The following is a 27,808-nucleotide window of genomic DNA, read 5'->3' on the forward strand; positions in this document are numbered from 1 at the left end:
TTAATCTGTCCAAGGCCAATCTCGACATGTAAACAATTGTAGAACAATGGTACTTAGACATCAACTACAACAGTTTAGTGATGAGCCAAGCTGAAAGCAGAAACATTCTTAGGAACATAGGACCATAATGTTTTATATTAAAAGGATTATACCCTCCCAGCACTAGTGATTTTACACTTTTCATTAGATGAGAGAAAGAATTGTCCTGGGAGAGCTCTTTATGGACAGAATCTCATCAACATTCTGCTCAGCGCTGAAGTGGGTGCCAGATGTCAGCATCATACAATACAATACCATGATCTGCAGCCTTTGAACACTATGACAGCAGGGCAAGTATAAAACCCACAATCATTTTGGTAATGGGCCAGCCATTTGAGGATTTAAAAATACAACATGAATGCCAGGTCAGCTAAAATTTCTTACCTATTGAGGTGGAAGCGCGAGGCAGAATATTCCTCCGGACAATCTTTTTAATTTGGAAATGGATTTCAAGGATTATTTGAAATAAAATATTCCTGAGATATGTTACAAGTTATTGCAAAACATAAATAAAATTTGATCAAGATGGGGATCATAGGGAATCACAGTGTATATTTCAATTCTGAAGTAAACTAAACTAAAAATAACTATATGCAGATGAAGAAATAAATTATTTCTTACCTGAACCTTTGATCCTGGTTCATGAGAAGCAGTAGGAAAATAAATCACTTCTTGAACTTCATTGTCAGGCCTTGCTGAATTTTTTCCAAATATTGTATATGCACCCTCTGTGACAGGCTGCAGTGCTGCAAAGCAGGAACTGGGAGGTGGTATGGCCATTCTAAAGATTGAGAAAAGTCAACAGGGTCACTATAAAATATAAAGTTTCCATCATTTGCTGTAGCAGGTCATATAACAGCATTTGCCATCAACTAAATAGCCCTTGTATATTAACAAATTTTTGCGTGTGGTACATTGTCGAAAGTATCAATTGATAATAGCAAGAGAAACAAGGCATCTGGATCCTGAATGATTAGAGCAAGTAACTTTTTATCCCCTTAACCAATGAGTTTGAAGGATTGTCAAATTAAGTGTATGAGAACAACAAATTGAATTTGTATGGTGCCTTCAAGGTAGTAAAATATCCCAAACATTTTACCAGACCAAAGAAAGAATGACATTGAGCCACGTAGGGAGATATTAGGGCAGATGATCAAAAGCTTGGTCAAAGAGGTAGCTGGATTTTAAGGAGTATCTGAAAGCAGGAAAGAGGTAGAAGAGTGGAGAGATTTATGGAGGGAACTCCAGAGTTTAAAGTCTTAGCAGCTCAAAGCACAGCCACCACTGCTGCAGTGATTAAAATCAATGATACTCAAGAGGCCAAAACTGGAGGATTGCAGATATCCCTGAGTGTGGTAGGGCTGAAAGAGATTACAGAAAGAGAGAGAACTGAGGGCATGGAGGGATTTGAAAATGAGGATTACAATGTTAATTGTATTTATTTGTATGCAGGTGGTAGGCATTAGCTGGGGATTCCCTTTTTAAAAATTTCATTGGCGGGACGTGAGCTTCGCTGGCTGGGTCAGCATTTATTGCCCATCTCTAGTTGCCCTTAAGAAGGTGGTGCTGAGTTGCCTTCTTGAACCGCTGCAGTCCATGTGGCATAGGTACACCCACAGTGCTGTTAGGAAGGGAGCTCCAGGATTTTGACCCAGTGACAGTGAAGCAACGGTGATATATTTCCAAGTCAGTATGGTGAGTGACTTGGAATGGAACTTCCAGGTGGTGTTCCCATCTATCTGCTGCCGTTGTCCTTCTAGATGGTAGTGGTCGTGGGTTTGGAAGGTGCTGTCAAAGGAGCCTTGCTGGATCCCTGCAGTGCATCCTGTAGATGGTACACCACTGCGTTGGTGGTGGAGGGAGTGAATGTTTGTGGATGTGGTGCCAATCAAGCAGGCTGCTTTGTACTGGACGGTGTCAAGCTTCTTGAGTGTTGTGGGAGCTGCACCCATCTAGCCAAGCGGGGAATATTCCATTGAACTCCTGGCTTGTGCCTTGTGGACAGGCTTTGGGGATTCAGGAGGTGAGTTACTCATCGCACGATTCCTAGCCTCTGACTTGCTCTTGTAGCCACAGTATTTATATGGCTAGTCCAGTTCAGTTTCATATCAATGGTAACCCCCAGGATGTTGGTAGTGGTGATTCATTAATGGTAATGTCATTGAACATCAAGGGGTGATGGTTGGATTCTCTCTTGTTGGAGATGTTCATTGCCTGACACTTGTGTGGCGCAAATGTTATTTGCAACTTGCCAGCCCAAGCCTGGATATTGACCAGGTCTTGCTGCATTTGGACATCGACTGCTTCAGTGCCTGAGTCGTCGCAATGGTGCTGAATATTGTGCAGTCATCAGCAAACATCCCCACTTCTGACTTTATTATGGAAGGAAGACCATTGCTGAAGCAGCTGAAGATGTTTAGGCCTAGGACACTACCCTGAGGAACTCCTGCAGTGATGTCCTGGAGCTGAGATGACTGACCACCAACAACCACAACCATCTTCCTTTGTGCTAGGTATGACACTGACCAGCAGAGAGTTTCCCCCCTGATTCCCATTGACTCCAGTTTTGCTAGGGCTCCTTGATGCCATACTCGGTCAAATACGGCCTTGATGTCAAGGGCAGTCACTCTCACCTCATCTCTGGAGTTCAGCTCTTTTATCCACGTTTGAACAAAGGCTGTAATGAGGTCAGGAGCTGAGTGGCCCTGGAACCCAAACTGGGCATCAGTGAGCAGGTTATTGCTAAGCAAGTGCAACTTGATAGCACTGTTGATGACTCCTTCTATCACTTTGATGATCGTGAGTAGACTGATGGGACGGTAACTGGACAAGTTGGGTTTTTCCTGTTTTTTGTGTACAGGACATACCTGGACAATTTTCCACATGGCTGGGTAGATGCCAGTGTTGCAGCTGTACTGAAACAGCTTGACTAGGAGCACGGCAAGTTCTGGAGCACAAGTCTTCAGTAACATTGCCAGAATATTGTCAGGGCCCTAACCTTTGCAATATTCAGTGCCTTCAGCCATTTCTTGATATCACGTGGAGTGAATCGAATTGGCCGAAGACTGGCATCTGTGATGCTGGGGACCTCTGGAGGAGGCCGAGATGGATCATCCAGTCAACACTTCTGGCTGAAGACGGTTAGAACCATAGAACACTACAGCACAGAAAACAGGCCATTCGGCCCTTCTAGTCTGTGCCGAAATATTATTCCGCTAGACCCATTGACCTGCACTTAGTCCATAACCCTCCAGACCTCTCCCATCCATGTATCTATCGGTTGCGAATGCTTCAGCCTTATCTTTTGCACTGATGTGCTGGGTTTCACCATCATTGAGGATGGGGATATTTGTGGGGCCTCCTCCTCCAGTGAGTTGTTTAATTGCCCACCACCATTCACGATTGGATGTGGCAGGACTGCAGAGCTTAGATTAGATCCATTGGGTGTGGGGTCGCTTAGCTGTGTCTGTCATGTACTGCTTATGCTGTTTAGCATGCAAATAATCATGTGTTATAGCTTCACCAGGTTGACACCTCATTTTTAGGTATGCCTGGTGCTACTCCTGACATGCACTCTTCATTGAACCAGTGTTGATCGCCTGGCTTGATGGTGATGGTAGAGTGGGGGATATGCCGGGCCATGAGGTTACAGATTGTGTTTGAGTACACTTCTGCTGCTGCTGATGGCTCACAGCAGCACATGGATGCCCGGTCCTGAGTTGCTAGATCTGTTCGAAATCTAACCCATTTTGCACGGTGGTAGTGCCACACAACACAATGGAGGGTATCTTCAATGTGAAGGTGGGACTTCGCCTCCACAACAACCGTGCAGTGGTCACTCCTTCTGATACTGTCCTGGACAGATGCATCTGCAGCAGGCAGGTTGGTGAGGATGAGGTCAAGTATGTTTTTCCCTCTTGTTGGTTCCCTCACCACCTGTCGCAGACCCAGTCTAGCAGCTATGTTATTTAGGACTCAGCCAGCTCGGTCAGTAGTGGTGCTACCACGCCACTCTTGGTGATGGACATTGAAGTCCCCAACCCAAAGTACATTCTGCCACCAAGTGGTGTTCAACATGGAGCAGCACTGATTCATCAGCTGAGAGAGGGCAGAAGTGGTAACCAGCAGGAGGTTTCCTTGCCCATGTTTGATCTGATGGCCATGAGTCTTCATGGGATCCAGAGTTGATGATGAGTAGTCCCAGGGCAACTCCCTCCCGACTGTATACCACTGTGCCGCCACCTCTGCTGGGCCTGTCCTGCCAGCGGGACAGGACATACCCAGGGATGGTGATTGTCTGGAACATTATCTGTGAGGTATGATCTTGTGAGGATGACTATGTCAGGCTGTTGCTTGGCTAGTCTGTGAGACAGCTTTCCCAATTTTGGCACTAGCCCTCAGATGTTAGTAAGGAGGACTTTGCAGGATCAACAGGCTGAGATTGCCATTGTCACTTCCGGTGCTTAGGTCAATGCCGGGTAGTCCATTCGGTTTCATTCCTTTTGATACTTTGTAGCAGTTTGTTACAACTTGGCTTGCTAGGCCATTTCAGAGGGCATTTAAGATTCAACCACATTGCCGTGGGTCACTGTGGGTCTGGAGTCACGTGTAGGCCAGGCGTATCAGACCAGGTAAGGACGACAGATTTCCTTCCCTCAAGGATGTTAGTGAACCAGATAGGTTTTTACAACAATCCAGAATTGTTAGACTTCTAATTCCAGGTTTTTATTGAATTCAAGAACTGCCATGGTGGGTTTCGAACCTGGGTCTCTGGATTGCTAGTCCAGCGACAATACCACTCTGCCATCACCTACCCCTTGTGCCCCTATGAATAGGCAAAGGCTGAAACTGTAATTGTTTTGTTTGGGGGGTTGATACTTACAGCATGTAATTCTGTAAATAAATGCTTAGAAAGTGTAAAGATTGGCTCCAGTTCTATCCTTCAACAGCTGGCCTTCTGGAATGTAAGCAACCATTCTCTCCTATTATGTTAAGGGTGAAGGTTGGAAACCATTTTTCAGATAGAAAAGTACAATGTTAGTGGCCATTATGAAAAATGGTAGAAAGCAAATGCAAATTGTCAGGGTATTATTACTCTCCAATGTTCTGAATCATAAGGCCAGTGAAAAAATTAAGTGGGTATGTGAATTAGGCTTATGCCCCACCAAAAAGAAAACAGGGTATGGCCTTGATGTTATTGCTTTCTACAAGTATCAAATTCAAAAGTAAGGTATTTTGAGAGATGGATGCCCATCAGTTAGATAGTGAAGAAAGTTTGGACTTTCTATAATAGCTCTTGGATTAAATCGAGAAGACAGATGATCTTTTAAAGGCCTACGAGGCATGGTCAGACTTTAATGGACTTTAGAAAACAGATGATCATGCCATGGAAGAATATATCATGGACTTTAATAGAATGTATAAAAGATCCTATCTATTAATTCAGTTTGAGGATCCCTGAATCACTATCAACGTTTAATTGCTGGATTGTGCTAAAGTGTCTCACATGGGCAACTGGTTCTTACAGTGCTCAGTTCTTAGAGATGGAGACCTGGTTGGATCACTGCCGTAAAGACACACAATAGATGAAATTTTACACAGAAGTATTTTGGTTGGAAGAACAGGAGGCAAGGGCATAGTGGTATTGTCACTAGACTAGTAATCCAGAGACCCAGGGTAATGCTCTGGGGACACCGCAGATGGTGGAATTTGAATTCAAAAAAAAAAATCTGGAATTAAAAAGCCTAATGATGACCATGAAACCATTGTCAATTGTTGTAAAAACCCACCTGGTTCACTAATGTCCTTTAGGGAAGGAAATCTGTTGTCCTTACCTGGTCTGGCCTACACGTCACTCCAGACCCACAGCAATGTGGTTGACTCTTAAATGCCCTCTGAAATGGCCTAGCAAGCCACTTAGTTGTATCAAACCACTACAAAGTCACAAAAAAGGAATGAAGCCAGACGGACCACCCGGCATCGACCTAGGCACCGGAAACGACAACAGCAATCTCAGCCCTGGTGACCCTGCAAAGTCCTCCTTACTAACATTTGGGGGCTAGTGGCAAAATTGGGAAAGCTGTCTCACAGGCTAGTCAAGCAACAGCCTCACATAGTTACCCTCGCAGAATCATACCTTACAGATAATGTCCTAGACACCACCATCCCTGGGTATGTCCTGTCCCACCACAGGACAGACCCAGCAGAGGTGGAGGTACAGTGGCATACAGTCGAGAGGAAGTTACCCTGGGAGTCCTCAGCATCGACACTGGACCCATGAAGTCTCATGGCATCAGGTGAAACATGGCCAAGGAAACCTCCTGCTGATTACCACGTGCTGTGCTCCCTCAGCTGATGAATCAGTGCTCCTCCATGTTGAGCGGCACTGGGGATGAAACACTGAGGGTGGCAAGGGCGCAAAATGTGTCTGGGTGGGGAAACTACAATGTGCATCACCGAGAGTGGCTCAGTAGCACCACTACTGATCAAGCTGGCCGAGTCCTCGAGGACATAGCTGCTAGACTGGGCCTGCAGCAGGTGGTGAGGGAACCAACAAGAGAGAAAAACATACTTGACCTCATCCTCACCAACCTGCCCACCGCAGGCTCATTTGTCCATGACATTATCAGTAGGAGCGACACCGCACAGTCGTTGTGGAGACTAAGTCCTGCCTTCACATTGTGGATACCCTCCTTCATGTTGTTGGCACTACCACCTTGCTAAATGGGATGGATTTTGAACAGATCTAACAACTCGAGACTGGGTATCCATGAGTTGCTGTGGGCCGTCAGCAGCAGGAGAATTGTACTCGAACACAATCTGTAACTTCATGGCCCGGCATATCCCCCACTCTACCATTACCATCAAGCCAGGTGATCAACCCTGGTTCAATGGAGAGTGCAGGAGGGCATACCAGGAGCATAGTCATAGAGGTCTCCAGCACAGAAAAAGGCCCTTCGGCCCATCGAGTCTGCACCGGTCAAACAAGTACCTAACTATTCTAATCCCATTTTCCAGCACTAGGCCCATAGCCTTGTATGCCATGGCATCGCAATTGCACATCCAAATACTTCTTAAATGTTATGAGGGTTTCTGCCTCTACCACCCTTTCAGGCAGTGAGTTCCAGATTCCCACCATCCTCTGGGTGAAAAAATTCTCCCTCATTTCCCCTCTAAACCTCCTGCCCCTTACCCTAGATCTATGACCCCTGGTTATTGATCTCTCCACCAAGGGGAAAAGTTCCTTCCTGTCTAGCCTATCTATGCCCCTCATAATTTTATAGATGTAGATGAGGGCAATGCATTTGACATAGTATACTTGGACTTCAGCAAGGCTTTTGATACGGTCCTGCATGGGAGACTGATAATGAAGGTAAGAGCCCATGGGATCCAAAGCAATTTGGCAAATTGGACCCAGAATTGGCTGAGTGGCAGGAAGCAGAGGGTGATGGTCGAGGGGTGTTTTTGTGACTGGATGCCAGTGTCCAGTGGAGTTCCACAGGGAACTCGGTGTTAGGTCCCTTGCTGTTTGTGGTATATATAAATGATTTAGACTTGAGGGTTGATCAGTAAATTCGCGGATGACATGAAAATTGATGGGGTAGTAAGTAGTGAGGAGGATAACCTTAAAATACAGGAGGATATAGACGGGCTGGTCAGATGGGCCGATCAGTGGCAAATGGAATTTAACCCAGATAAGTGAGAGGTGATGCACTTGGGCAGGACAAACAAGGCACGGGAATACACGATGAATGGTAGGACCCTGGGAAGTACCGAGGATCAGGGGGACCTTGGTGTGCATGTCCGCCGGTCCCTTAAGGTAGCGGGACAGGTAGATAAGGCGGTCAAGAAGGCAGATGGGATACTTGCCTTTCTTACCCGAGGCATAGAACATAAGAGCAGGGAGGTTATGCTGGAACTGTATAAAACGCTAATTAGGCCACAGCTAGAATATTGCGTGCACTTCAGGAATCCACATTAGAGGAAGGATGTGATTACACTAGAGAGAGTGCAGAGGAGATTTATCAGAATGTTGCTCGGGCTGGAGAGTTTTAGTTATGGGGGGAGATTGGATAGACTGAGGTTATTTTCCTTGGAACAGAGAAGATTGAGGGGGGACATGATTGAGGCGTATAAAATTATGAGGGGCATAGATAAGGTAGACAGGAGGGAACATTTCCCCTTGGTGGAGGGATCAATAACCAGGGAGCATAGATTTAAGGTAAGGGGCAGGAGGTTTAGAGGGGATGTGAGGAAGAATTTTTTCACCCAGAGGGCGGTGGGAATCTGGAACTCACTGCCTGAAAGTGTGGCAGAGGCAGAAACCCTCATAACATTTAAGAAGTATTTGGATGTGCACTTGCAATGCCATGGCATACAAGGCTATGCGCCTCGTGCTGGAAAATGGGATTAGAATAGTTAGGTACTTGTTTGACTGGCGCAGACTCAATGGGCCGAAGGGCCTTTTTCTGTGCTGTAGACCTGTATGATTCTATGATGATGACTCAATACTTCTGAATGCAGTGCCTAAGCCTTCTTGTAATAAGTACAAATTGCAAAACCAGTGTGAAAGCGTGGCCAAGTTTCCCTTGTGGATTTGGTCCGCCTAGCACAGATCACCTGCCACATCATAACATGTCTCACCAATGCCCTGTACAGTTGTAGCAAGAATTCCCTACTTTTACCCTCCATCCCCCTTTGAATAAATGCCAACATTCCAATTATCTTCCTAATTACTTGCTGCACCTGCAGGCTAACTCTGTGATTCATGTACGCACAGTATTCTGCAGTCTTTCCCTATTTAAATAAAATTGTGTTTCTATTCCTGCCAAAGTGGATAACCTCACATTTTTCCACATTATACTCCATTTTTTGCCCACTTATTTAACTTTTATCACTTTGCAGACTCTTTGCATTTGCCTCACAAACTGCTTTCCTACCTACCTTTGTATCAGCAAATCTGGCCACAATACAGTCAGTTCCCAGAAAGTCATTAGTATAGATTGTAAAAAAGCTTAGGCCATGGCACTGATCCCTACATCACTCCACTAGTCACGCCCTGCCATCTTGAAGATGACCCACTTATCATGATTCGGTTTCCTGATAGGTTGTCAATTCCCTATCCAGGCTAATGTCTCATCCCCAACATCATGGGTTAATGCCTTCTGCAAAAATCTTTTATGTGGTACCTTATTGAATACCTATTGGAAATTCAAATACACATCTACTGGTTCCCCTTTATCCACCCTGCTTGTTACATTCTCCAAGAACTCTAAGGATTTTTTCAAACACGATTTCCCTTTTACAAAACCATGTTGACTCTGACTGATAGAATTATGGTTTTCTAAATGTCGTGCTACTACTTCCTTTATAATGGATTTCAGAATTTTTCCAGTGACAGAAATTAGGCTAACTGGCCTATAGTTCCCTGCTTTCCGTCTTCCTCCTGTCTTGAACAGAGCTGTTACATTTGGCATTTTCCATTCTGTTGGGACCTTTCAGAATCTACGGAATTTTGGAAGATCACAACCAATGCATCCATTAATTCCTTTAAGGCTCTAGACCATCAAGTCCAGAGGAATTGTCAGCCTTAAATTCCATTAGTTTTCCCATTACTTTCTCTCTAGTGATAGTGATTATTCTAAGTTCCTCCCTCTCTTTTGCCTCTTGATTTTCTATTATTCTTGGGATGCCTTTGTCTTCTACTGTGAAGATGAATACAAAATATTTATCCAGAGCCTCTGCCATTTCCTCCTTTCCCATTATTAATTCACAAGTCTCACCCCCTATGGGACCAATGCTCACTTTAGCTACTCTTTTCTTTTTAATATACTTGTAGAAGCTTTTAATATCTGTTTTTAGACATCTTGCTAGCTTTCTCTCATACACTAATTTCTCCCTCTATTATTTATCATCCTTTGCTGGTTTCTAAAACTTGCCCAATTTTCTGGCCTACCATTAGCCTTCGCAGCATTGTATGCCTTTTCTTTCAATGTGATACCATCCTCAACTTTCTTAATTAGCCAAAGATCGTGCATCCTTCTGGTAGTCTTACTTCCTCAATGGAATATAGCTTTGTTGAGAATTATGAAATATTTCCTTAAACATTTGCCATTGCTTCCCTTTTAACCTATTTTCCTCACTCCACTTTAGCCAACTCTATCTTCATATCCTTGTAATTGCCTTTAAGTTTAAGACACTAGTTATGGACCCACATTTCTCACTCTCAAATTGAATATGAAATTCTATCATGGTATGGTCACTGTTGCCTTGAGGGTCCTTTACTATGAGATCATTAATTAACTCTTTCTCATTGCACATTACCAGGCCCAAAATAGCCTGTTTTCTGGTGCATTCCAGAACAAATTGTTTTAAGAAATTGTCCAGAAACACTATGAACTCATCCTCCAGGCTATCTTTGTCAATTTGATTTGTCCAATTGATGTGAAGGTTGAAGTCACCCATGATTATTGCAGTTCCTTTTTTGCAAGCTCTCATTATTTATTGATTTATACTCTGTCCTACCGTGTATCTACTGTTAAGATGCCTATAAACTACTCCCACCAGTGACTTCTTTTGTTTGCTATTTCTTACCTCCACTCACATTAATTCTACATTTTGATCTTTTGAATCAAGATAATTTCTTACTGATCTCATACTTGATTAACAGAGCTACCCCATCACGTTTTCCTTTCCTCCTGTCCTTCTGAAATGTCAAATACCCTTGAATGTTCAGGTGTCACCTTGCAACCAAGTCTCTGGTAATAGCTATCTTATCATTCTCATTTATTTTTATTTGTGCTATCAATTCATTCACCTTGTTACAAATGCTGCAAACATTCAGATAAAGAATCTCTAACTCTGTCTTTTTACCATTTTTGCCTAACCTAACCTTATTTGCTGGTGCACTCTTATGTTTGTTCAATCTGTTCCTTTCTGTCACACTCTGGTTATTATTACTCATATCATTTCCCTGTGCTATGGCCTTGACCTTTCTCTTTAAATTTCCAAATCTCCCCTCACATGAACTTCACCCCCCACAATTTAGATTAAAGCCCATCTCTACAGCCCTAGTTATGCAATTTGCCAGTTCTCTGGTCCCAGCACGACTCAGGTGAAGGCCATCCCGACATTACAGCTCCCTCTTTCCCCAGTACTGGTGCCAGTGTCCCATCAGTGCCATCCCCTCCCTACTTTAATTTTCTCAAACATAAATAGGTCCATCTCCAACCAGTTTTATACCTCACCATTCAATTCCTCTTACCCACTTCCACTCCCATTCACCTCCACTCCCACACTCCTCCTTTATCCACCCTTAGAAAAAATTTACCCAATTAATTTAAAATTATACTTTCAAGCACAACTAACTAGGCTTTGGGCCTCCATTCTCTTCAGTGCTTCTGCAGCTATTGAATAGGAAGTCTTCGAGAAAGTTGACCCCCACCACTGCCTGGGTTGCATATGGTCACAGGGGGACAAGAAGTGAAACGAACACCTGGCCCCTACTGTCCGGGCTGCCATTGCCCAGTTTGACAGAGGCAGGGAGTGTGTCATGTACGCCATTGTGAAGGATCTGGAGATGAAGCCGCAGGGCAATTATCATGGAGAAGTAGACTGCCATTACTCAGGTACTTTATTATTTATCCATCAGCCTGTGTGGAAGGTCAAAGCCCAGAGTGTGGGAACGCATCAAGGTTGAAGAGAGTCTGTAAGTCAGCACCACTAGATTAAGTGTTGACAAGCTCAGATTTTAAAAACTATTGGATTGTAAGAGAGGGAAGACCTGCACAAGGTAGATTTCTGAGGGAGAAGAGTTGAACGCTTTTGTCGAGTGGTAAATCCTGGCAATTCATAATTTCCATAGTGCGGAAAGCATGCAAGATTAAATCAGTATAATGCGTGTTTTTTCTCAACAACAAGCAGCCAGCATATGCGAGAAGCACATAATAACAATTATGATAATAATTCTCATTATAATACTAAGAATAACACATCTTGAATTGCCAAGCGATGTGAAAATGTTTTTGCATGAAAGCTGTGTTTTAGTGCTGTTATTTTCACAGCTGATCCTTTTGATAGACAAGTTAAAAAGGGATATAATTGTAATGGAAGCAGTTCGGAGTAGGTTAACTCAATTGATTCCTGGGATAAAAGGGATAGTCTTATGAGGAAAGATTGAGCAAGCTGGACCTATACTCATTGGAATTTAGAAGAATGAGTATTGATCTTAATGAAACATAAGATTCTGAGGGGCTTTGACAAGGTAGATGCTGAGAGGATGTTTCCCATCATGAGAATCTGGAGCTAAGGAATACAGTTTCAGAATAAGGGATCACCCATTTAAGACGGAGATGAGGAGGAACTTCATCTCTCAGAGGCTTGTTAAGTCTTTGAATTCTCTTCCAGAGAGAGCAGCAGAGGCTGGATCATTGAATATATTCAAGGCTAAGTTAGACAGATTTTTGACCTACAAGGTTTATGGGGGCAGGCAGATTTAAAGCCTTATTAAAACAATCTTAATATTGGCAAAGCAGGCTTGAGGTGCCGAATGGCTTACTCCTGCTCCTATTTCTTATGAACTATTGATATGCTTAATATACTGTTTTACCTGTATCTTTGATGCCCCTATTCCAGTAAAAACCCTCTCTCCCACCCTGGTCAATGCACCTAGACAATAGAGAGCATACCCAGGAAATCAGATCTGAATGTTTCTGCTATCTGGTGTAGTCCCACTTGCTCTCTGAACCCCCATTTGCACTAAGTGCTGACTATCCCAATTTCCATTCTCGGCCCTATTTCTAGCCAATATTTTAAATGCTTTCCACCCTCACTTACTTTCTCCCTTTCAAAACTGATGATACCCACCTTCTCAAAACACAACCCTTGAGTCTTCTTTCTTCCTAACTACCACCCAAGCTTCAGCTTCCCTTGCCTCTCTAAAGTTCTTAAATGTATTGGGTACAGGTTTCCTGGGCAACATCTTTCCCACAATTGCATGCTTGAACCTCCCAATCATGTTTCCATCTCTGTCACCACACCGGAATGGTCCTAATAAAACTCAGAAATGATATCCTATGTTATTGTGCCTTGTGCACTATCTCCACACACGTTTCTCAACACCACCATTAGTCCTGGATGAGCCACTACTTTCCTGCATTAAACAATCATCGCCTTTGTGTCCCATCACAAACTTTGTTCCCTCATCACCAATTCCATACCACTCACCAACCAATGCCTCAGGTTGAAATTGACTTTCCAAAACCATGGCATTGTATTTTACGCCAAGCTGAACTTTCTCTTCCAACCCCAAATCTCTTCATTACAAAGATCACTAACTTTCACTGCCATCAACATTGCCTACCTCTACCCATGCCTCAGTCGCCCTGCCTCAATCTATCTGCTGCCAAAAACCTCATCTCTGCCCCTGCCTCAATCCATCTGCTGCCAAAAACCTCATCCAAGCCTTTATTACCTCCAGACCAAACTACTTGATGCAATCTTGGCCAAACTCTTGTTCTCAACTCTCCATAAGCTTCAGCTCATTCAAAACTCTACTGCCTGCATCTTATGCTGCACCAAATCCCATTCACCCATCAATATAACCTCTATTTATTTTTGGAGCGGGGGCGATTTGTTATGTGCACACCCTTTAAATTTTTTTGTGCGGCCACATGCACTCAGTAACTTAAAAGGAACCAATATGTATATGACCGGCATGGAAATTTAGGTAGCCACGCGTAGTTTAGAGGGACATTGTCCATTCACCTTTGTACTCACTGACCTACACTGATTCCTAGTCTACCAATAGATAGAAGATTGGCTAGCTAACAGGAAACAGAGAGTACGCATAAATGGCTCATTTTCTGGTTTGTATGATGTGACAAATGGTGTGTCGGAGGGGTCAGTGTTGGGGTATTGTGATACAACCAATGGTAAAGGCTCAGTTGTTCAAATCCCAGAGGGAAACTTGAAACAACTGTCATAACCCATTTATGCAATTTGTATGTTTCGAGATGCAGGCTTTGAATTCAGTAGTAATAAGACCACTGAGAATCAAGAAGTTTTTTTATAAAACTAAATTAAACATGTATTAATACAAGAAAAATTGTAAGCACATACATATGTCTACAAAATTACTATTATACTAACTACAAAAATCCCCTAATTAATCTGGCTCTCAGTTGGACCCCTGATAAGGCAATAGTAAATCTCATAGATTTAAACAGACACCTGGCAAAGCACACCCTGGACAGTCGCATTCAAAATGAGTTTCTTTCAGCTCGGGTTCTTACAGGCAGCAGCTTGAGGCTTCTCACACTTGTTGGATCTTAACAATCCCTCTGCCTTACAATCTCGTTTCTCCTTTATATATATCTTTCTCTTTGAATGTAAATTTTCCATTGTATCAGTAGGCTTTTCATTTTACCTCTTCTAACAATAATATCCTTTGATTCCACCTATTTTACAGCTGGCTCTAACCCTATTAATGCACACACACACAAACACACTATCACACTCGCACATACAAAGCAGTTTGAGTTCAGTTGGAAGCAGATGCCAGAGAGACTGGACAGCAGAGGGACAGGTAGCAAGTCCCAAACTGAAGTTGAAGCCAGGATTCCAGACAGAACCCAAAAAGTCCCAAGGCCAAGGAGTGAGACAGAAAGGAGGAGTCCCAAGAAGATCTTCTAGTCAAAGGAAGAACAGGAGTTTGGAAAAAGTCTTGTTCCTTGGAAGTGACAATAAAAGAGCAGAGAGGAAGGCTCCAAGTTTTAAGCTTAAAAAGGGAGAAAGTTGCAGGAAGCTGATTTAAAACAATATAGGTGTGCAGGAAGCCAGAAGGTCCAAAGAGACAGCTGAAGGTCTGTAGTTCTATATGGGCATGTAAAGCAGTGGTGTTCTCTTGACGGCTGAGTCAGTGAGAGAGAGTGCATGAAAGAAAGCTTGAATGCATGTGGTGATCTAGGAGAGAGAAATACCAGAAGGAGAGTTCGAAACCCTGGAGATGAACCATTGTGGAAGGCATCTGAGAGAAAGTGTCGGTTTGGGAAAAGATTCCAAAACAAGTTCTTCGAGAGTGAAGATTGGAAATCCTTGTGTGAAAGACGGAGTTCAGTGAGACCGGTTGACTCACGGGGTGATAAGCTTCTGGGGAGTTGATGAGATCCATAGCATCTGATTGGGGGGGGCCTTTGTCACTTGATTTCAGAGTGTGGTGTGCCTGACCACAGGTGACCTAGTAGTTTACATGGATTGTACTTACTGTGAACATTAGCATACAAGATAGCTTTTCTACCTTGTGCTGTCCTTAAGAATCTGTATAGGGAGAATTGTGGGTGAAGGAGTATTGCAATATTGTTATCTTTTCTTGTTTAATAAATGTTTTATTCTTTTGTAAAAAGTTCATCAGTTGACTCCTGTGACTTTGTTCAATAGCCACTCTCCATACATCTAAACAAAAAATAAAAGTTAGGATTTATCAAGCCGGGTTCCACCCTGGGATTTGGTGAATCCAGTAGTGACATCAGCTGGAATCATAACACCGCAGAGTCAAAAATAAGGGCACATTATTTGGTCAGTTTAATGTCTTTAATGTTGAAGTATACTCAAGATGCTCTTTGATGTACAAGTTTGACTTAATTTTAAAAATTAAAAAAATTGAGTGGTAGAATATTTCACTCATGCAAAAATCTGCTGCCCACATCCTATCCCAATACAAAGTGCCACTCACTCAGCACTCCTGTCCTCACTGACCTATACTGGCACCCTGTCCAATGTCTCCAATTTAAAATTCTCACCTTCACGTTCAACTTCAGTTATGGCCTTATCCTTGCATCAGTAACTACCTTCACAACTCTCTGCGCCTCCAACTCATAACAGCACAAAAGGAGGCCATTTAGACTATTGAATCCACTTCAGCTCTCTATTGAGTAATCCAAGCAGCCCCATTTCCCTGCTCTATCGCCGTAGTCCTACAAGGTTATTTCCCTCAAGTGCCCATCCATTTTCCTTTTGGAATTATTAATCATCTCCACTTCCACTACTCTCATAGGTGGGAAGTTCCTAGTCATTGCTACTCTCTGCATTAAAAAAAATTATTATTCATATTCCCCTGTATCTCTTGTCCATCTTCAACAATGGGAGAGCCCAGTACATCAGTGCAAAAGACAAGATTGAAGTATTTGTAAAAATCTTTAGCCAGAAGTGCCATATGGAGCATCCACTGTAATCTCCTCCTAAGGTCCCTGGCATCACAGGTGCCATTCTTCAGACAATTTGACAGCTAAAGGCACTGGATACCAGGGCTATGGGCCCTGACAACATCCCCACCGTAGTACTGAAAACCTGTGCTCCAGAACTATCCATGCCCGTATCCAAGCTGTTCCAGTGCAGCTACAGCACTGGTATCTTCCCTACAAAGTGGAAAATTGCCCAGCTATGTCCTGTCCGTAAAAAGCAGAACAAACTGGCCAATTATTGCCCAGGACTACTTTCAAAGTGATGAAGGGTGTCAAAGACAATGCTATGAAGTGACACTTACTTAGCGATAACCTGCTTACAGAGGCTCGGCTTGGGTCACATCAGAGCCATTTGGCTCCAGATTTCATGGCAGCCAAACATGCTCAAAAGAGCTGAATTTCAGAGGTGAGATGAGGGTGACTTCCCATGACATCAAAAGTGAAAGGAAGGGACAGAGTGTGTGAACGCTATATTGCACCAAAGAATCATATAAGTAGGGAAAATTGACAATAGGGCAAACTTAAAGGCTTTGTATCTGAATGCACGTAGCATTCAGAATAAAACTAATGAGTTAACAGCGCAAATAGAGATAAATAGGTATGATTTGGTGGCGATTACTGAGATGTGGTTACAGGGAGAACAGGTTTGGGAGTTGAATATCCAAGGGTACTTAGTGTTTCAGAAGGATAGGCAGGAAAGAAAAGGAGGTGGTGTAGCTTTGTTAGTAAAAGGAAGAGATCAGTGCTATAGCGAGGAATAATATAGGCACTGGAGAGCAAGACGTAGAGTCAGTCTGGGTAGAAATAAGAAATAGCAAGGGAAAGAAGTCCCTGGTGGGAGTAATCTATAGGTCCCCAAACAGTAGTTTAGCAGTAGGGCACAGTATAAACCAGGAAATACTGGGAGCATGTAAGAAAAGCACAGCAATAATCATGGGTGATTTTAATATGCATATAGACTGGACTAATCAAATTGGCAAGGGTAGCCTTGAGGGAGAGTTCATAGAGTGTATTAGAGATTGTTTCTTGGAGTAATATGTTGTGGAACCAACCAGGGAGCAGGCTATTCAGGATTTGGTTATGTGTAGTGAGATGGGATTAATTAATGATCCCATAGTAAAGGATCCTCTAGGGATGAGTGATCATAGCATGCTAGAATTTCAAGTTCAGTTTGAGAGCGAGAAGCTGGAGTCCCACACTAGTGTCCTGGAGTTAAACAAAGGTAACTACATAGGCATGAGGGCAGATTTGACCCTAGTGGAATGGGCAGGAAGACAAGGTAGGATAGTTGATGAACAGTGGCAGATATTTAAGGAGATATTCAATTCCTCCCAAGTAAAATATATCCCAATGAGGAAGAAAGATGGTAAGAGGGGAAAAAGCATTCATGGCTAAGCAAGGAAGTTGAAGATAACTTAAAGGTAAAAACTAAGGCATACCAAATTGCAAAGGTCAGTGGTAGGCTGGAAGATTGGGAAACTTTTAAAGATCAACAAAGGGTTACTAAAAAAATAATAAAAAGAGCAAATGTAAATTATGAAAGAAAACTAGTGCAAAATATAAAAACTGATAGTAAAAGCTTCTACAAATATATAAAAGGAAAGAGAGTAGCTAAAGTGAATTTGGTCCCTTGGAGGACGAGACTGAGGAGTTAATAATGGGGAAAGCAGAAATGGCAGAGATGCTTAATCAATATTTTGCCTCAGTTTTCACAGTGGAGGACACAAGTACCACCCCAACAGTAACAGGTAGTGCAGAGGATATAGTGAAGGAGGAACTTAGAACAATCACCATCACTAAAGAAAAAGTACGGAGCAAACTATTGGGATTAAAGGGTGACAAGTCCCCAGGACCTGATGGCCTACATCCCAGGGTTTTAAAGGAAGTGGCAGTGGAGATAGTGGATGCGTTAGCTATAACATTCCAAAATTCCCTGGATTCTGGAAAGGTTCCAGTGGATTGGAAAAAAGCTAATATAACACCCTTATTCAAAAAGGGGGGTTGGGGGGGAGGAGGCAGAAAGTAGGAAACTATAGACCAGTTAGTTTAACGTCTGTTGTTGGGAAATTGTTGGAATCTATTATTAAGGAAGTAGTAATGGGGCATTTGGAAAGTCAAAATGCAATCCATCAGAGTCAGCATGGTTTTATGAAGAATAAGTCGTGTTTGACTAATTTGCTAGAGTTCTTTGAAGATGTGACAAGCAAAGTGGATAATGGGGATCCTGTAGATGTAATATATCTGGACTTCCAGAAGGCCTTTGATAAGGTGCCGCACAAAAGATTAATACATAAGATAAGATCACACGGAGCTAGGGGTAATATATTAGCTTGGATAGAGGATTGGCTAACCAACAGAAAGCAGAGTCGGGATAAATGGGTCTTTTTCTGGATGGCACGCTGTAACTAGTGGGGTGCCACAGGGTTCGGTCCTTCGGCCCCAACTATTTACAATTTACATTAATGACTTGGATTCAGGGATAGAAGGTACTATAGCTAAATTTGCAGATGACAAGAAAATAGGTGGGAAAGTAAGTTGCAATGGAGAAATAAGAAATTTACAAATGGACATGGACAGGTTAGGTGAACGGGCCAAAATTTGGCAGATGGAGTTTAACGTGGATAAGTGTGAGGTTATCCATTTTGGTTGGAAGAATAAAAAGGCGACTTATTATTTAAATGGAGAGAAACTTCAGAATGCTTCAGTGCAGAGGGATCTGGGTGTCCTTGTGCATGAATCGCTGAAAGCTAGTATGCAGGTACAGCAGGTAATAAGGAAGGTAAATGGAATTTTGGCATTTATTGCTAAAGGAATAGAGTATAAAAATAGGGAAGTGTTGTTGCAACGGTACAAGGCATTGGTGAGACCGCACCTGGAGTACTGTGCACAGTTTTGATCCCCGTACTTGAGGAAGGATGTAGTTGCACCGGAGGCGGTTCAGAGGAGGTTCACTAGATTGATTCCAGAGATGCGGGGCTTGTCTTATGAGGAGAGATTGAGCAGTTTAGGCCTATACTCACTAGAGTTTAGAAGGATGAGAGGAGATCTAATTGAGGTATATAAGATGCTAAAGGGGATAGATAAAGTAGGCGTGGAGCGGATGTTTCCCCTTCTGGGGCATTCTAGAACAAGAGGCCATAGTTTTAGGCTAAGGGGTGGTAGATTTAAATCAGAGATGAAGAGGAATTACTTTTCTCAAAGGGTCGTGAATCTGTGGAATTCACTACCTCAAAGAGCAGTGGATGCCGGGACGCTGAATAAATTTGAGGAGGAGATAGACAGATTTTTAATTAGTAATGGGTTGAAAGGTTATGGGAACAGGGCGGGAAATTGGAGTTGAGGCTGAAATAAGATCAGCCATGATCATAATGAATGGCAGGGCAGGCTCGAGGGGCTGAATTGCCTACTCCTGCTCCTAGTTCTTATGCTCTGATGTTCTTATGTAAGGTGGTGTTTGACTGAGTATGGCATCAAGGTGCCCAACCAAAACTGAAGTCAATTGGAATGAGAGATAAAACTCTCTACTGGTTGGAGTCATACCTAGCACAAAGGAAGATGGTTTGTGGTTGTTGGATGCCAATCATCTCAGTCCCAGGAGTTCCTCAGGGTAGTGTCCTGGGTCCAAAAATCTTCAGCTGCTTCACCAACGATCTTCCCTACATTATAAAGGTCAAAAGTGGGATGTTCACTGATGATTGCACAATGTTCAGCACCATTCATAACTCCTCAGATACTGAAGCAGTTCATGCCTATGTGCAAGACCTGGACAACATTCAGGTTTAGGCTGATAAGTAGCAGGTTACATTCACGCCACACAAGTGCTGGGCAAAGATCAACTCCAATAAGAGAAAATCTAACAACCTCTCATGATGTTCAACAGCATTATCATCACTGAATCCCCCACCATTAACATCCTGGAGGTGACCCCCTTCAACCATAAACTTAACTGGACTAGGCATATAAATGCTATGGCTATGAGAGTAGGTCAGAGGCTGGGAATTCAGCAGCAAGTAACTCACCTCCTGATTCTCCAAATCCTTTCCACCATAGACAAGGCACAAGTCAGGAGTTTGATTGAATACCCTGCACTTGCCTGGATGAGTACAGATCGAACAGCATTCTAGAAGCGCAGCACAATCCAGGACAAAACCGCCTTAAATATTCACTCCCTCCACCATTGGCACACAGTTGCAGCAGTGTGTACCATCTACATGATGCACTGCAGCCGCTTGTAAAGGCTCCTCTAACAGCACCTTGACTACCGAGAAGAACAAGAGCAGCAAACCCATGGGAACACCACCACCAGCATGTCTCCCTCCAAGTCTCACACCTTCTGGACTTGTTCTTTCACTGGGACAAAATCCTCAAACACCCTTTCTAGCAGCAATGGGGGTGTAATAACACCACATGGGCAGCAGCAGTTCAAGAATGTGGCTCACCAACACTGTCTCAAAGGCAATTAGATATGAGCAACAAATGCTGTCCTTGCCAGTGATACTCATGCCCTGTGAACATTTTTTTAAAAAATGCAAGTCATTTTTCAGATTGCCATAAATATACAGCCAATCACACTGAAATACTGGAAGGTTAGTGTTAGTTTTTATTTATTTACCCAACAAATTATCTCATCATCTTTCAAGTGTAAGATATGTGAGATTACTGTTCCATTTTAAAGGTGACAGAAATGGCAAAACAGCATTGCAGATCTGCATTTACCCATCACATTATTTATAGTCAAATGAATTTTGAGCAAATTGAAGGTTAACGCCAAGACTCTGATCCACAATCATACATTTGACAAACAGCTTGTGGTACATTACACGACACACAAACAACATAGTATATCACTGCACAATTCTCTCCTGGTGTCTTTTTTTTACCTGCAAGCTCTAAGGGTATGGGCACACAGTACCATGGGAGCCACCAGACCTCTGATACTCTATCCAGGTATCCATTTGTCATGTCAATGTAAGCAATGAATTCCAGGAGACTATCTAACCATAAAGAGCAGTTTAGCACTGCTTGGTTTATCCCCAAAGGCAAGCCTGCTTTACAAAAGTATTCACTAAATAATAGACAGATGCTGGAAATTTCATTCTCACTCCCACTCTCAAAAAGCCAGTGTCTAGAGGCATTATCAACTGTGGCTATTTACATCATCAGATAACTCAGACTAGGAATTCAACTGGGAACCTTTCATAATAAACTAAATGGTGCCTTTACTCTTTTGTTCATCATATCAACCTGGTATAAAGAGTTAAGCAGTCAAATATTGCCAATTCATGCTTTACTGTATTGTCTCTCATAAAAAAGAAAACACATCAAGGCCCCATTGGAGAAACATATTTATCTGACAAGGCTGATCCAAGCAAGAAACAAAGCAACAAATTTGTAAGCATCTCTTACAGGTCTAATTGTTGAATCAAGGTACCATATTTATTCAAAGTTTTGTGCTTCAGTAATTTGTTTTATTCTTTCATGGGATGTGGATGTTGCTGGCTAGGCCAGCATTTATTTCCCATCCTTAACTGCCCTAGAGAAGATGGCGGTTGAACCACTTCAGTCCACATGGTGTAGGTACACCCACAGTGCTATTAGGGAGTTTCAGATTTTGACCTAACAGTAGTGAAGGAACAACAATATAGTTCCAAGTTAGAATGGTGTGTGGCATGGAGGGGAACTTACAGGTGGAGGCATTCCCATGAATCTGCTGCCCTTGTCCTTCTAGGTGGCAGAGGCAATGGGTTTGGAAGGTGCTGTAGAAGGAGACTTGGTGGGTTTCTGTATTGGATGCTTGTAGATGGTACACACTGCTGACATTGAGGTGGAAGGGGTGCCAATCAAGCAGGCAGCTTTGTCCTGAATGGTGTCGAACTTATTGAGTATTGTCGGAACTACACTCACCCGTGTAAGTGGTAAGTATTCCATCATATTCCTGACTTGTGCCTTATACATGGTGGATAGGCTTTGGGGAGTCAGGAGGTGAGTTACTCGTCGCAGGATTCCTAGCCTCTGATCTGTTCTTGTAGCCACAGTATTTATATGGCTGGTCCAGTTCAGTTTCTGGTCAATGGTAACCTCCAAGATGTTGATAGCGGGCGAATTCAGTGATGGTAATGCCATTGAATGTCAAGGGGAGATGATTGGATTCTCTCTTGTTGGAGATGGTCATGGCCTGGCACTTGTGTAGCACAAATGTTACTTGTCAATTATTAGCTCTAGCCTGACCATTGTCCAGGTCTTGCTGCATATGGGCACAAACTGCTTCAAAATCCAAGGAGTCGCGAATGGTGCTGAACATTGTGCAATCATTAGTGAACATCCCCACTTCTGACCGTATGATGGAGGAAAAGTCATTGATGAAGCAGCTGAAGATGGTTGGGCCTCGGGCACTATCCTGAGGAATTCCAGCAGTGGTGTTCTGGGACTGAGAAGATTGACTTCCAACAACCATAACCTTCTTCCTTTGTGCTAGGTTTGACTTCAACCAGTGGAGAATTTTCCCCCCAATTTCCATTGACTCTAGTTTTCCTTGGGCTCCTTGATACCACACACAGTCAAATGCTGCCTTGATGTCAAGACTCTCAACTCATTTCAAGTTCAGCTCTTTTGTTCATGTTTGGACCAAGGCTGTAATGAGGTCAGGGGTGGAGTGGGCATGGCAGAACTCAAACTGAATATTATGAGCAGGTTATTGTTGAGTAAGTGCCACTTGATAGCGCTGTTGACAACACCTTCCATCACTTTGCTGATGATTGCGAGTGTGGTAGTAATTGGCCAGGTTGCATTTATGCAGTAAAGGCAGAAAAACTTTTACAAAGTTTTGATGGCACAAGTGTGGATCGTTGAGCACAGGCTCATTCTGGTAGCACAGAGAAGCAGTGTTCTGCAACAGTGATTCACAAGCACTCTTCACTTGAAGCAATTCCACATTTACATTTCCGAAGACAGAACCCGAAAAACGGATTTCTATAGATGTAACCGAACTAATACACAGGTCCAAAGAAATGCCATTTATTCATGGAGTTGGGAGAATAACGATCTTTGAAAAATTCGGATGAAGAACCTCATATGGTTCCACTTCCATCCATCAGGAGGCAACTGTACAAAAGCAAAATGCAGCAGATGCCGGAAATCTGAAACATAAGCAAACAAAAAATCTGGAAATATTCAGTCGGTCAGAAAGCATCTGTGGAGAAAGAAACAGAGTTGATGTTTCAAGTCAGTGATCTTTGATTAGAACTGGGTAAAGTTAGAGATGGGTGGAAGGCAGGAGAGATTAAATGACAAAATGGTTGACGGTGAAATGCCAAAGGAAGTGGTAATGGGACAAGATATGTTGAGGGGAGGTGTGAATGGCATGATGCTGAAAAGCCACCGCCCCACAAAAGAAGAAAAAAAGAGAAAAACAAGAGAATAATCCCAAAACCAGCAAATAGAAGGGAAACAAAATGATGGCAGAGGTCATGATGGAAGAGCCTGGAAGATTGTAAAGTGCCTGAATGAAAGATGAGCTGTTGTTCCTCTAAATTGCATTGAGCTTCACTTCAACACTGCAGAGGGCTGAGGACACAGAGATCCGATTAGGAGCATAGTGGAGAATTAAAATAACAGGCAACCTCAAAGTTTGAGGTCATGCTTGTGACCTGAACGAACTGTCACCCAATCTGCATTTGTTCTCCCCAATGTAGAGCAGATGGCATTGAGAGCCATGAACATGGTACACTGAACTGAAAGAAGTACATGCAAATCAGGTTTCATATGGAAGGAGTATTTGGGGCCTTGGATGCTGAGGAGGTTCAAGGGCAGGTGTTCCATCCCCTGCACTTGTGTGAGAAGGTGCCATGGGAAGGGGGTTCAATTATGGAGTGGACCAGGGTGTTGAAGAGGAAACATTCCTTTCAGAATGCTAAAAGGGATGGTGACAAATTTGCACAGGATGATCCATTGAATACAGAGGTTGGTGGTGTGGAAATCAAGGACAAAGGGAACCCTATCGTGGTTCTGGGAGGAGGGTAGGGATGAGAGCAGTAGTGCAGGAAATGGATCGCAGACAGTTGAGGGCCCAATCAACTGTAGTGGGCGAGAAATCCTCGGTCAAGGGAAAAGGAAGACTTATTAGAAGAGCTGGTATGGAAGGCTGCACCATCAGAACAGAGGCGACGAAGGAGGAGAAACTGGGATAATATAATGGAGTCCTTACAAGAAACAGGGTGTAAAGTGCAGTCGAGACACCTGTGGAAGTCAGGGGGCTTACAGTAAATATCTGTTGATAGCCTATCCCCAGAAGCGGAGACAGAGAAGTCAAGGAAGGGAAGAGTCAGAGATGGGCCCTATGAATGTGAGAAGGATGGAAATTGGAAATAAGGTTGATGAAGCATTCCACTTCATTCTCCCTCCACCTGGACATCTCCCTCTGGCCTCTTATCCACTCTAGATCTTTTCATTGAGAACAGCTGAGGTGATTTTGGCTGTCTCAGTTCCTCCGCTCCCCTCACTCACATTTATGCACAGTGAAGTCATGGCCAATTCATAATTTCAAACATGACTGTGTTTATATGGAAGCTTCTGGAATCATCTTTTTTTTTAAATGGACACTAACAAGGTGGTTAAGATAGCTGTCAAGGGTCAGGTGACCTTTGCAACGTCAACACAGACTACTTATTCCTAATTGAATCACCCTAGTGAGAGCTTTTCCCTTGAATGTCCAGACAGCATCCCTCTGTAGAATTCAGACCTGCCATTCTTTGAGGTTTTCTTCAAACTTAAGATCAATGGGCTTCCAGACTTCACACCTCCAAGCTTGCAAGTCAACAAAAAAGAGAACTACCGAAAACCAGTTAACCACAAGTGAATGTAAAGAGCCATCACCTATCTCCAGTGTTTAGCAACGCGTTCAGTTTTAAGCCATTCTTGGCGTAGTATAGCAGTTGATCATGTGACCAAAACTGGCCTCTGATAGCAAAATCCTTTATTATCTAAAGACCCGGGGAGAATTGGGCAGTCTGAAAAGAACACCTCTGCAGAATATCAGCAGCAGACCAAGGCAGTAACACTGAAGTCTTTTTAAATTTGGAGGCTGCTACATCTTAAAAAGCCTCCCAGCCTGATTCCTAAATATGAGTCCATCTGTGAAGAAATTTGACCTCCTGGTACAAAAACCACAAGTGTCTAACTTTGTGATCTGCTGAATATTCATCTTTTTGAGGGAACCCTGCAATAATCCTGATATTTGACCCCAGCTATCTGAATCCATCTAAACTACAACTCAAGGGTAAAAAGACTACTTTCTTTGACCGATGCGCAATGAATATGACCTTCCAAGATGAGTCAAACATGTGAACTACTTTTGTTCACAACTTGTAAAAGTGCACTATTCTCTGTAACTGCAATTTCTCATGTGGGTGTGTGAATCATGTAGCATTTAGACTTTTGGGATGAATGTGTGAATAAATAATCCTCTTTATTTAAACATACAAACGCTTACTGCTCTTATTCAAATTGGCTACATACTCAAGGGTCTAAGAGACAATGCACACTTTCTTTTCCAAAACCACACTGATTACGGCAATGAGGGAAAGTGTATGAGGGTTTCAGTTCTCTCCCGATCCTGTCTGTGACACTCACCCTAACCCATCTCCCCATGAACTTGCTGTACTCCATTCTCTTAGATCCAATCTTGCTGACAAAGATAATGCTGTTGTCCGGTGAACCAACCTCGACATAGCAGAAGCCGAATATCAACTCACCTACACAACCCCCACATCCTGGGCCATGACCCCACCAGCGAACATCAAGCCCTTGTATCCAGGTCTGTCACAGACTTTACCTTCACTGGAGACTTTTCCTCCCTGATTTCCAACCCGATGATATGCCAACCCTGTACCCTCCACCCACACCATTCCACCCCACCATTTCTACCTCCTTCCCAAGATCCACAAACAGGACTGCCCTGGTAGACCTAACATTTCAACCTGTTCCTGTCCCATTCAACTGATTTCTTTCTTTCTTGCCTCTAGTTATTCTCCCCTTCTGCAGTCTCTTCCCATCTACATCCATGACTCTTCTGCTGCCCTCCATAACTGTAACTGTTTCCTGGCCCTAAACAGCTCTTCACTATGGATGTCCAATTTCTCTACACACCCACCCTCCACCAAGATGATCTAAAGGCTCTCCACTGTCCTGTACAGAGGCCCAACCAGCCCCAAACACCACCACCCTTCTTTACCGGCTGAACTTATTCTCACATTGTACAACTTCTCCTTCACTTACACTCATTTTCTCAAAATAAAAGGGCATTGCTATGGTAGCCAGATGGCTCCTAGCCTGCCTTTTGTGGGATATGTGGACCATCTTTGTTCCAGTCCTTCTCATTTCCTCTAGTCCCCTCTTTTTCATTGATGACTGTGTTGGTGTCATTTCCTGCTCTCACCCCAAATTGGGATGTTTCATTAACTTTGTTTCTAATTTCCACCATTCCCTCACCTTTATATGGTCTCTCACTGACTCTTCCCTTTCTCAACTTCTCTGTCTCTATTTCTGGGGATAGGCAAACAAATATTAACTACATGACCATTGACTCCCACATCTACCTCAACTACATTTCCTCACATCCTGCTTCCTGTTAAGGACTCCATCCTATTCCATTCTCTCAATTCTTCTGTCTCTGTCGCATCTGTTCTGATGATACAACCTTCCTTACCAGCACTTTTGTTGTGTCTTCCTTTTTCCATAATTGAAGATCCCCTGCACCGTGCTTCACTGGGCCTTCGACTGTGTCCGCCCCATTTCCTGCACTTCTGCTCTTACCCCTTCCCCTCCATTCCAGAATCTTTTTAGCATTCCCCTTTACCTCACTGTTCATGTAATCACAGGAAAAGCAGCACCTGTCCTTTTATCCCTTCCCCCCTGTCTGGCTAAGGCCCCAAATACTCTTTCCAGGCGAAGCAGTGACTTACATGCACTTTTCAGTTTAGTATGAGAAAACCAAGTTTCCAGTTGCCTGTCCGTTCAGTTGTCCAACTTTCTCCCACTCATACCTCTTTGCCCTGCAGTTTTCCAATGAAGCACCATGCAAGCTCAAGGAACAGCACTTCATCTTTCGAGTAAGCACTTTACAGCCTTCCAGATTCGACATTGAGTTGAACAATTGCACACCCTAACATATGCCCTCATTGTTTCCTTTTCCTTTGCTGGCTTTGGTTTTACTCCCTTGTTTTTCTCTTTTTTTGCTTTCAGACGGCACCTGGTTCATAATTCTGCCATTTACACCTTTTTGGAGACATATTTTCTGTTTCTTTAATTGCCCCATTACTACTTCCTTTGGCCTTGCACCACCCACCTTTTAGTCATAAGCTCTCCTGCCTTCCACCCAATCACAGACTTTTCCCACCCTCCTCACTTTGCTTAAAATCTATTACATCTTTAATTTTTCCCAGTTCAAAGTTCATCGACCTGATATGTTAACTCATTTCTCTCTCCACAGAATCTTCCTGATCTGAGTATTTCTGGCATTAGCAGTTTCTGTTTTT

At 43.1% G+C, this 27,808-nt stretch overlaps 1 protein-coding gene across 1 annotated transcript in view; it reads right to left on the minus strand.

Annotated features, from left to right (window-relative positions):
• Positions 1–27,808, minus strand: part of LOC144678928 (secernin-1-like) — a 152,787-nt gene that overhangs the window by 110,208 nt on the left and 14,771 nt on the right. Inside the window, exon 2 of the mRNA XM_078539029.1 lies at positions 661–820. Within this exon, the coding sequence (XP_078395155.1) occupies positions 661–819 (159 nt within the window). The 5' untranslated portion in view covers position 820. The remainder of the gene's footprint in view (positions 1–660; positions 821–27,808) is intronic.

The sequence above is a fragment of the Cetorhinus maximus genome, chromosome 3, assembly GCF_964194155.1.
Source record: "Cetorhinus maximus chromosome 3, sCetMax3.hap1.1, whole genome shotgun sequence".
Classification (NCBI taxonomy): domain Eukaryota; kingdom Metazoa; phylum Chordata; class Chondrichthyes; order Lamniformes; family Cetorhinidae; genus Cetorhinus; species Cetorhinus maximus.